This window comes from Hemitrygon akajei, chromosome 10 (genome assembly GCF_048418815.1).
Source record: "Hemitrygon akajei chromosome 10, sHemAka1.3, whole genome shotgun sequence".
Classification (NCBI taxonomy): domain Eukaryota; kingdom Metazoa; phylum Chordata; class Chondrichthyes; order Myliobatiformes; family Dasyatidae; genus Hemitrygon; species Hemitrygon akajei.
Window position 1 is genome coordinate 81,506,912 of NC_133133.1, and position 12,428 is coordinate 81,519,339.

General features: G+C 38.3%; 1 protein-coding gene across 1 annotated transcript in view; it reads left to right on the top strand.

The window, feature by feature from the left end:
- The first annotated feature begins 284 nt into the window (after positions 1–284).
- Positions 285–12,428, top strand: part of LOC140734513 (interferon-inducible GTPase 5-like) — a 423,537-nt gene continuing 411,393 nt past the window's right edge. Inside the window, exon 1 of the mRNA XM_073058582.1 lies at positions 285–388. Coding sequence (XP_072914683.1) covers positions 369–388 — 20 coding nt within the window. The 5' untranslated portion in view covers positions 285–368. The remainder of the gene's footprint in view (positions 389–12,428) is intronic.

Sequence of the window (12,428 nt, forward strand, 5' to 3'; positions counted from 1 at the left end):
GAGACATTGAGACAGACACGTGAACATGCTGGGAATGCAGAGATATGTCTCTTGTGCAGGTAGATGGGATGAGTTTATTTTGGCATCATGGTCAGCAGGAACAATATGAGCCAAGGACCCTGTTTCTATGCTGTACTGTTCTATGCACTGGTTTCTTGCATTGTTCTCCAGTGATTAAAGGTGATTTGCTGAGCATCCTTAAATAATCTTGATAGACAAAGAACCGTCAGTCACTCTTTTTAATTCCTTCAAGGAGATAACATATGTGAAGACTAAGAGGAGTCCCAAGCTCCCAACCACTCTCCCTGTTTGGTGCTGGGATTACTGGATTGTCACACAGGCCAGGCTGCAAGAAACAGTGATGAAGAATGGAAGGCGCAAGCTCCAGGTAGGTCAGAACATGCCACACCGTGTGTCTCTTCAATGAACCCCACCTCAGCAACTCCTGCCAGTGCACTGCACACTGAGTGCTCAGCATTCTCATTGGTGCATGGGATCTGCTTTGTTGATCAGCTGCCATCCTGATAAATCTGATCCCATTGTGGGGTTGGATCTGGAATTCCTGAGTGTGGACCTAGTGACCGTGTGGAGCAATGATATCAGTGTATGATGGAGGGGAAGCTGTAGGTGGTGGTGTTCCCTTCCATCAAAGCCCTTGTCATTGAACACAGAATGTCTCAACCTGGGAACAGGCCCTTCAGCTCATGATGTTATGTCACACCACATAAAATAATGATGTCCCATTAAACTGATTACTCTGCCTGCACATGGTCCATACCTCTCCATTCTCTGTAATTACAGAACCTCTTAAACTCTTTGATCATATCTCTTGCCACCACCACTCCTTTCACCTTAACATTCTTCAACAGATCCAAAATCACCTTTTCCTTTATCTCAAAATGCCCCAGCATATTAACATGCTCCACGCTGCTCACACTGTTCCCCAGGACTTGCCTCTTGTTGAATGGTTACAATAAGCACTCAGTTGCTACTGGGAGCTCTATAATGTAATCCGATCAGCGTAATTGCACCGTGAGTTATACACTTATGGGCTCAGTGGATAATCAGTCCATTATCCACTCCCTCTGAGAGCAGCTGTGATATTGTCCCTGATCAGTAGTGCCCTGTTTTATTAGTGGAGATCAGGGGGTTGTGAGTTGCTGTCAGAGTAGCCAAGAAGAAACAGTGTAGGGGACGTGTATGTGGCACACAGTGACAAGTCTGTGTGGTATTGGTGTCAAGAGTAGGTGGTTAGACTCTCCTTGTTTGGAGATGGTCACAGCCTGGTACATTAGTTAAAAACAAGTTACTAGTCTTTGTTTATCCCAAGCATGGACATTTTTCTTTATGATACCCAGACTCATCTCTGTTGCCACCCTCACCACCCCCCTGAGCATTTTTGCTGATTTTTTGGGGGTAATTGGTCTCTGCAAGTTGTCTCAAGTGAAATGGACAACATAAGAATGGAGCTCTGTAGAAATGGAAGTTTTTATGATTAGGAATTATAGTGAAACATATTTCCTTTCAGTCAACAGGTGGCGGAGCCTGAGTATCTCACATTCTTCACACAGGAAGAGCTCAAGAAAATGAATTCTGACTTTGAAACCTGTGGGGTGGAAAAAATCAAACCTTTGATAGAGCAGAAGCTAGTGGAACTGGATAACACAGAGCTTAACATCGCAGTGACGGGAGAAACAGGTGCAGGAAAATCCACCTTCATCAATGCCATGAGAGGACTTCAGAGCGATGATCAGGGAGCAGCTGAAGTTGGGATCAGGGAAACAACGAAGGAGCCAACCAGATACCCACATCCCAATCTGCCCAATGTCTGCTACTGGGACCTGCCAGGAATTGGATCTACAAAATTTCCAGCTGGTCCTTATCTCAAGAAAATGAAATTTGAAAGATATGATTTCTTCATCATAATATCAGCTTGTCGTTTCAAAGAAAATGATGCAAAACTTGCGAACGAGATTAAACAGCTCGGGAAAAATTTCTACTTTGCAGCAAGATTGATGCTGATTTTGATTCAATGAGAAAAGGGGGGAAGGAAATTGATGAGGAAAAAGAACTGGAATTTATTTGGAAAGACTGTTTAATGAATTTGAGAGAAGCCAGGATTCTGACCCCGTCTGTGTTCCTGATATCCTGTTTTGAGCAGGATTTTTGTCCTGGCCTATCCAAACCGAAGTGTGGAGATTGTTCAGGAGAAAAGTAAGATGCTGCAGAAACGTGTCTGGATGTTGGCAACACTTTCGGGAGCTGTGGGAGCAGTCCCCATTCCTGGTCTCTCCTTTGCTTGTGATATCAGCATACTGATTACAGGAATAATCAATTTCCATGAATGTCTGTGTCTGGATGATGCCTCACTTCAAAGACTGACCAGCGGCACAGATAAACCCGTAGAAGAGATAAGGCAGTAGTTAAAGCTCTCCTGCTGGGGAAAATAGATAAAGAAATAATGCTAAAAATTGGTTGGGGTGCTGCGGTTATTGCTGTTCCAGCTGTGGAATATCGTCTTGACTTCATCCCTATCATTGATTTGATTTTTGGAGCAGGATCATCATTTCTCATGACCTACACAATACTGACTGATGCACTGAAGGATCTTACAGAGAGTGCAGAGAGGGTGGTGAAGGTCACATATGGCATTGATTAACTGGTTAGCACCTACATCTATACAATGAGCTCATGTCTTTCTGTGGATAAAATATTTAAGAGATCTGTCATTAAACCCTGCTGTAATTCTACATTTCAACTTTCCTCTTTGTTGATTTCCTTTCTGAAATACTTCTTATCCATTTCTGAGGAACAGTTGTGCCTGACTGAGGGAGTGTGACTTCATTAAAGACATAAAACAGGTGGACATAAATGACATGTGTGGTGATACCATGTGCAATGATGTGTCAGTACGACTGGACAGAGCACTGAGCATGCGCGGTATTGCCAGAACATTCCAGCATGTGGCTGGGTTAAGACGTGTTTGTTTATTACTGTAAATAAAGTTCAATAATTCTTCCATAATATGATTCTTCATTGTTAACCCATGGTACATTTAAATAGAAGTAACATAACATGGTGTCAGAAGTGGTACTGGAAGAATAATACGGGAGAATCAAGAATCGAGAATTGATAATGATATAAAGAATTTATATAAATTAAATTATTTACCATTATTGAAAAAAATTCAAGAAGATCTTGATAAATGGATGACATTACCAATAACATTAGTAGGCAGAGTAAATGCTGTAAAAATGAATATATTCCCTAGATTACAATATTTATTCCAAACACTACCAATACAACTACCACAGAAGTTTTTTCACGAGTTAAATAAATGTGTGAGGAAGTTCCTTTGGAAAGGTAAGATGTCAAGAATATCGTTGGAAAAATTGACATGGAAATTTGACCTAGAAGGGTTACAACTTCCAAACTTTAAAAATTATTATAAAGCAAATCAACTTAGATTTATTGCATCTTTTTTTGATAAAGATAAACTGGCATGGATTAGAATAGAATTAGACAAAATAGGAGAAAATACACCAGAAGATTTTATATATAAATGGGAATCTAAATGGATATGGGAAAAGAGAGAATCTCCTATATTAAAACATTTGATTGATTTATGGAATAAGATAAATGTTGATGATGAGATAAAGAAATCTTTATTAGCAAAGAGATCTTTAGTTCAAAATAGACTTATTCCTTTTACAATGGATAATCAACTTTTATATAATTGGATTCAAAAAGGGATTAGATATATAGGAGATTGTTTTGAAGGAGGTATATTAATGTCATTTGATCAATTAAAGAATAAATATAAAATATCAAACAACACTCTTTTTTGTTACTTCCAATTAAGGGCTTATTTAAGAGAAAAATTGGGTCAAACAATGTTATTACCGAAATCTAATGAAATAGAAATTTTAATTCAAAAAAGAATCGAGAATTGAAGATAATCAGAAAAAGAAGAAGAAGAAAGAATTTCAAACTGTAAACGGTAAAATGGAAGGTTTACAACCCCCATCAAAACTTCAGCTGACTGGGAATGTAGCTGAGAATTGGAGGATATTCAAGCAACAGTTTCAACTGTACTTACCAGCAATTGATTATGAAGAAAAATCAGAAAAAATCAAAGCTGTGTTTCTGCTCCATGTAATCGGGAATGACGCAGTACAGTTATACAATAATTTTGTCTTTGAAGATGGAGATAATTTCAATTTAAAGTCGATAATGGACAGATTTGAAGTATTTTGTATACCTAAGCGTAATTTAACATATGAGCGGTATAAATTCTTCACATGTGCGCAGAGAGCTACTGAAACAATTGATCAATATGTTACGGAGATAAGAAAGCATAGTAGAACGTGCGAGTTTGGATTACTCACAGACTGCCTTATTAAAGATAGAATTGTGTTTGGCATTCTAGATAATGCACTGAGAGAAAGGCTGTTGAGAGAGCAAGATTTAAATTTCGAAAAACCTTTCATGCTCAGCAAAGCTTCTGAGACCACAATGTTGCAGGTTGAAGAGCTTTTTGTTGAAAACTGCAATGTAAATGCTGTAAAAAAGCACAAATATATCAAGATTTCCAAGATGGCGGTGCGACGCAGCTTGCAGCGGCCACTCCGGAGCTGATTATCTGTTATTTGTGAAGTGGGGTGCCGTGCACAATCATAATCAATTGAAAACAGATGTGGGAGCACGGAGAAACATCGGGAAATCTCCAGGAAGACCTTCTTCGTTGCTGCTGCTGCTGTGAGGTCCGGGACTCTGCTGGGAAGAACAGGCTCCCAATCCTCGGGGTTGCGTTGCCGATGGCCATTGGCGGGGCCGTCTTAATACGCTCGGCAGAGGATGGTGCTCGGAGAAGCTGTGCTGGAGGGGATGGTTGTCGGCTTGGATGTTCGACAGACTCGGAGTCCGCTGTGGTCAGGTCGCTTTCGGTGTGTGCTGCGTCTGCGAGGCTGAGTTGGGCGGTGCCATGGAAGTCCATAGCGGGGGTATTCCCTTCTGCCACTTGCATGGGAGGGTGAGTCTGTCGGGACCCTGGTGACTTGTGGAAACTGTGTGGTGATTTCTTTTGAACTTATAGTCCTCTAACATCTTTGGACTATTTTTACTGTGCCCATGGTCTGTTTTTTTTTATCAATTATGCTATTGTTTACACTGTTGTAACTATGTGGTTTTGTGCAGGTCTTGTAGCTTTAGTTTTTGGTCTTGTTTGTCTGGTAGTTTTGGAGCTCCTTTCTGGGGAACGCGCTAAGACGGTAGTGTGATATTAATACGCAGCAGCCTCTCCGGACTCTGGATTGGGGATTGCCAAACGTTATGTGGATTTTTCTGGTGTATGTTTTGTCATGTGCTTTTGTGATATCATTCTGGAGGAACATAGTCTCATTTTTAAACTGCATTGCATTTGTGGTTTCTAAATGACAATAAACTGAATTTGAATCTGAATTTGAAGAAATATAATAATATGTTGACAAAGCTGACAGGGAGCAAGACAGCATTTGAAAGAAAAAAGTCATGTGATCACTGTGCGCGGGAACATCGTCTAAATCAGTGTCCCACATATGGCAAAATCTGCTACAACTGTGGTAAGATTAATAATTTTTTGCAAAGTTGTAGAAGTAGAAAGAAGAAAAATGAAATGAAACAAGTAAATGCAGTGACTGAAGATGACCGTGAGGAATTTTAAAATGAAAATGCTGACTTGGAGAATATAAAAGCAGTAGCTGCTGTGTCTGAGACGACCAAACAGGAGGCAATTGATGATCTGATAAAACAATGGGAGGAGGAGGTTGCGTCAATGCAAGCAATAATGAAAGAGACACTGAGAGAATACGAGATTCATGCTAATCACTGTCTAGAGTAAGAACGCTCACACTGGGCACAGTATAAGGAAGAAGTGAAAGCACAAATAACGGAATTGATGTTTTATTGAAATGATGAAGTCTCAGCATAAAAAAGGGATTACACAGTTAATGAATGAATTAGATGAAGAAAAGAAGATTCAAATTTCATTTAAAATGGAAGTGGAACATGAATTGACTGATCTAAGGAAATGTTTGCCTGTAGAACAGGGAGACAAAGTGAGGATACAAGATAAAATGAACTCATGGACACAGTCCAGATCATACATGGTCCTAACAGAAGCAGGGAAGCAGATTGCTGAAGAGGATAGTGTGAACTGCTAACCTGAAATTCCAGATTCTAACCAGGAGTCATGTGAGAATATACCAAAAAGTTTAGTGGAGATGCATAAAGAAAAGCTTAAAGCAGAAAAGAAGAAGAAAAAGAAGAAAACTAGAAGAAAACTATAAGGACTTATTTAAGGTTAATTTTTTACCCCTAATCGATCAGATTAAATGTTTGTTTACTAAATGGTCATCAGTATCTTTATCTCTGATAGGTCGGATTAATGTTATTAAGATGGTTATTTTATCCAAGTTTTTATATATATTTCAAGCAGTACCAATTTTTAATCCGAAATCGTTTTTTGCTAATGTTGATTCAAAAATTTCCTCATACATATGGCAGAATAAAAATCCTAGATTAGGTAAAAAATATTTACAGGGGCAAGGAAGGAAGGTGGATTGGCATTGCCTAATTTTAGATTTTATTATTGGGCAGTTAATATCCGATATTTGATATGTTGGTTAAAGGATTGGGATTTATCTTTTAGCCCTCATTGGGTGAACCTGGAAATTAAATCTGGACAAGGATTTTCATTGGGTTCTATTTTAGGGTCTTCTCTTCCCTTTGCTCTTTCTAAATTGCTGAAACAAATTGATAATCCGATAGTTAAACATACTTTACGTATATGGTTTCAATTTCGGAAATTTTTTTGGGTTGACTCAGTTTGTTTTAAATATTCCTATTGTATCCAATTGCTTTTTTTAAATCCTTCTATTATAGACCAAGCTTATTCAGCTTGGAAGACTAAAGGATTACTACAATTTTCTGATTTATTTTTGGATAATTGTTTTATGTCTTTTGAACAATTATCTAATAAATATAATTTGCCTAGATTTCATTTTTTTAGATACTTACAGGTTAGGAATTTCTTAAATACTGTACTTCCTACTTTTCCAAATTTTGTGTCTTCAGGTATTTTGGAGAATTTGTTTGAAATAATTCCTTCTCAAAAAGGGCTAATATCAAAACTTTACAATATAATTATGAAGATACGTTCAGAGCCCTTCTATAAGACTAAAAATGATTGGGAAAGAGAACTTAACCTTACTATCCCTATTGAGAATTGGGATAAAATTCTTCAATTAATTAATACATCATCTATATGTGCTAAACATTCATTAATACAGTTTAAGGTTGTGCATAGGGCTCATATGTCCAAGGATAAATTGGCTCATTTTTATTCCCATATAAATCCTATTTGTGACAGATGTCATTCTGAGATAGCGTCTTTAACTCATATGTTCTGGTCATGTCCGCTTTTGAAAAAGTATTGGAAAGACATTTTTGATATTATTTCTATGGTATTGAACATTGATTTACAACCTCATCCTATTACTGCAATTTTTGGTTTACCAATGATGGACTCACTCCATTTATCCTCTTCTGCTTGTTGAATGATTGCATTTCTTACATTAATGGCTAGAAGATCTATTTTGTTGAATTGGAAAGAAATTAATCCTCCTACCATATTTCATTGGTATTCTCAAACTATGTTATGTCTAAATTTAGAAAAAATTAGAAGTGTTGTATTTGATACTTCTATTAAATTTGAAAAGAATTGGAGACCATTTATTCAATATTTTCATATGATGTAATATGACCCTGTTCCAAGCCTATTTGTTTTTCCAGTTTCAATTTTATATATGTTGAGAGGATCGGAGTTGACGACACTGATGATTTTGTATTTTTGTTAGATAGTATTAACAGCCCTTTTTTTTCATTTTTTCTTTTTCTCTTTTTTCTTTTTTTGTTTTTTTCCTTATTAGTTATTAGATTATTAGATTAGTTTTTTTGCATATTTTTTTTTTCTTTTTCTTTTTTCGTTTTTTTAATATATATTATGATATACCTAGATTTGCCTTGTTTATTTGTTACTTGTATCGTCCATGATTTGGGAATACTCATTTATACAGTAACTATTGCTTATGTATTCTTTCATGTTCAGTTGAAATGTGTATGTTTGTAATCCCATTATCTATGTACCAATTTTATTTTGTTGATATTAATAATAATAATAAAAAGATTGAGAAAGAAAAAGAAGAAGTACAAGAAGAATCATGGCCCAGATAGTGAAGAGCCAACTTCAGAGTATCCATTAACTGATTTGTTTATTGGTTAATGTTATTTGTTTTTCTTTTTAAGGAAAAGAAGATGTGATTCTTCAGAGATTCAGTTAACTGATGCAGATGAGACAAAATGTAAATAATAAAAAGAAAACACAAGATCTGTGTCTGCCACTTAGAAAGTCTACTCGTGTTTGTAAACCCACAGAGAAACTGATTGAGACTTGCTGAGTTATGTATTTGCTTTGATCAATGTTGTTAATTTTACTTTCAATGGGAAGGAAGATGAGGAGATATCACATGCAATAATGTGTCAGTACATGACTGGACAGAACACTGAGCATGTGCAGGATTGCTAGAATGTTCCAGCATGTGGCTGGGTTAGGACGTATCTGTTTATTAACCTTATAACCATATAACAATGACAGCATGGAAACAGACCATCCTGGCCCTCCTAGTCCATGCTGAATGCTTGCTGTCACCTAATCCCACTGACCCGCATTCAGCCCATAACCCTCCATTCCTTCCCTGTCCATATACCTATCCAATTTTGCTTTAAATGCCAATACCGAACCTGCCTCTACCACTTCTACTGGAAGCTCATTCCACACAGCTACCACTCTCTGTGTAAAGAAATTCCCTCTCATGTTACCCTTAAACTTTTGCCCCCTAACTCTCAACTCATGTCCTCTTGTTTGAATCTCCCCTACTCTCAATGGAAAAAGCCTATCCACGTCAACTCTATCTATCCCCCTCATAATTTTAAATACCTCTATCAAGTCCCCCCTCAACCTTCTACACTCCAAAGAATAAAGAACTAACATGTTCAATCTTTCCCTGTAATTTAGGTGCTGAAACCCAGGTAACATTTTAGTAAATCTTCTCTCGACTCTCTCTATTTTTTTGACATCTTTCCTATAATTCAGTGACCAGAACGGTACATAATACTCCAAATTCGGCCTTACCAATGCCTTGTACAATTTTAACATTACATCCCAACTCCTATACCCAATGCTCTGATTTATAAAGGCCAACATACTAAAAGCTTTCTTCACCACCCTATCCACATGAGATTCCACCTTCAGGGAACTATGCACCATTATTCCTAGATCACTCTGTTCTACTGCATTCTTCAATGCCCTACCATTTACCATGTATGTCCTATTTGGATTATTCCTACCAAAATGTAGCACCTCACACTTACCAGCATTAAACTCCATCTGCCATCGCTCAGTCCACTCTTCTAACTGGCCTAAATCTCTCTGCAAGCTTTGAAAACCTACTTCATTATCCACAACGCCATCTTCCTTAGTATCATCTGCATACTTACTAATCCAATTTACCACCACATCATCCAGATCATTAATGTATATGACAAACAACATTGGACCCAGTACAGATCCCTGAGGCACAACACTAGTCACCGGCCTCCAACCTGACAAACAGTTACCCACCACTACACTCTGGCATCTCCCATCCAGCCACTGTTGAATCCACTTTACTACTTCAATATTAATACCCAACGATTGAACCTTCCTAACTAATCTTCCATGCGGAACCTTGTCAAATGCCTTACTGAAGTCCATATAGACAACATCCACTGCTTTACCCTCGTCAACTTTCCTTGTAACCTCTTCAAAAAATTCAATAAGATTTGTCAAACATGACCTTCCTCTTTACTTTAAATAAAGTTCTCTAATTCTTCCAGAAGATGATTCTTCACTGTTAAGCCATAGTACATTTAAATATAAGTAACACAACGACATGTGATCCTAATTTAAAGAGGAGCTGAGAAGTTATCTCCACGTGTCGGAATGATGCTCACCCATCAATCAACAACCCAGTAGCAGATTGCTTGGTCATTATAAGGTCACAGAGTATGCAATATTGCTGTGTACAAATTAATGGCTGTGTTTTCCCTTCTTATAGTTAAATCATTAAAAGGGTAATGGAAAGGCAGTTCAAAAAGTCATATTTAAAAGAGCAGTTGAAATCACTATATCAAATGGAGCAGGAGAGAGACAATTGAGTTTCAGTCAGGAATGAAAGTGAATGTGAACAAAATTACAGAGTCTGAGCAGAAACCAGCCTGACCAATCAAATTGTGTTATTGTTGTGGCAATGGCTCACACACACCAGACTATTGCAGGCTAAAAGTTGAAACTTGCAGAAAATGCAACAAAGTATATCCGGCAGACAAAAAAGAAATAGACTGCAGAGGGAAGAGAAAAAGATAAAAAGTCAACATGCAGTTTCAAAAAGAGCATAATCTGCATGCTGTTGATGAAAGATCTGATAATGATGAGAGTGATAATGGACTGAGTAGCCTAGAGATTTACAATGTGAAAGGTAACAAGAGACGAGCAATAGGACTTACACCAGAAATGAATGGCAAATTAATTAAAATGGAATTGGACATTGGCTTGGCTGTTTCAGTCATTTCACAAAATGATTTTCAATTGCATTTTAAACTGAACTAAGTCCTGCGATATCCAAGTAAGAACTCATTCTGGAGAAAAGATATCTTCAGTGGACTGACATTTGTAACAGTGACATGCAACAACCAACAAGCCACATTGGGCTTGCAGGTGGTAAACACAGGGGGGCCAGCATTGTGGGGATTTGAATGGCTGAGATAACTTCAACATGACTGGAGACAAATCCACCATTTGCATGCCATGTACTCTGCCATAGAGTCAACTGAAAATGAATTAAGAAAGCTACTGGTTGATGCCACTGCAGTGTTCAAGGATGGCATTGGAAAACTCAAACATATCAAGGGAAAAATAGTGTTAAGTGAGAATGCCATATCCCAGTGTTACAAAGCCTTTCCAGTTCCTTGTACAACCTATGATAAAGATTCAAGTGAGCTCAATTGGCTGGAGACGGAATAATTATTTTCAAGGTTGACTGGAGCCCATGGGTAACAGCAGCGGTTCCAGCAAATGGTATGTCAAATGTTGTGAATGATGGATGTGATCACCCCATAACCTTTGCGTCATGTTCCCTGAGCGCTGCAGAGTAAAATAATGCACAGACTGACAGAGAGGCGTTGAGTCTGGTTTGGGGTGTAAAACAGTACAACCACTACCTGGTGGACTGAAAAGGCAGGGATCTGGACCAGAGACGAGCATCAATCCACAGAAAGGTATCCCACAAACAGCAGCAGCACAAATACAAAGATCTGCTCTGTACTTTTGAGGACACAACTCCAAGATTGAACAGAAGGAGAACAGAAAGACAATCAGCAGAAAGATCTGAAACAGACCCAACCACTGAATACTCTACAGACTGAGAGGACGAGGAAATGGGAATGTGGTATATTCTACCTCATGCAGAATCCCCAAGAATTGCTGAAGAGATTCCTGAATCTCCAAACCCTGACTCAGATATAGTGGGGGAACTAGCAGTGGACAGGAGGACACGATGCCAGACGGTGACGAGAAACTGGGCTCCAATGTAATTGAAGATGATGCTGAGCTCAGACAGATGACAAGGGGACCTGAGTTGCCAGAAGGCACGTTTAATGGACAGGGGGATACATCCCTAAGTTGATAGGAAAGGTCCCAGGGATTACCTGAGGCTGAAGATGAGATAAGAAGATCTCAGAGAGTCAGGAAACACCCAGATATGCCGGCATATGATGCACGAGGGAAACAGAGTGTTTCATCTATCTCCACAGTAAGAAATGTTACTGCCATTTACAAATGGGTTGAGGGTCCTGAAATCACAAAATTCATTTGAATACTATGTGATTACTAATTGTTTGCTAAATTTCAAAGTCATGGGGACATGTGGGGAGAATGTAATTCTCTGTTTAATATTTTTACTGCTAATGCTGTAGTGTATTTCATTTACTTGCTTTCTGTAGAAGCAGTGTGGCCTACTATAGCAGTTTTGGATTTCAGGCTAAAGATAATGGGCTATGATGTTCACCTCAGGAATGTTGTGTCAACTAATCTGGATGGTGGAATTGGGTGAAGGTTCCAGACTAAGCTGGGCGGAGAGAGGTTTGAACAATATAGAATATAGAACAATACAGCAAAGTACAGGCCATTCAGCCCACAATGTTGCACTGACCCTTAAACCCTGCCTCCCATATAACCCTCCACCTTAAATTCCTCCATATACCTGTCTAGTAGTCTCTTAAATTTCACTGGTGTA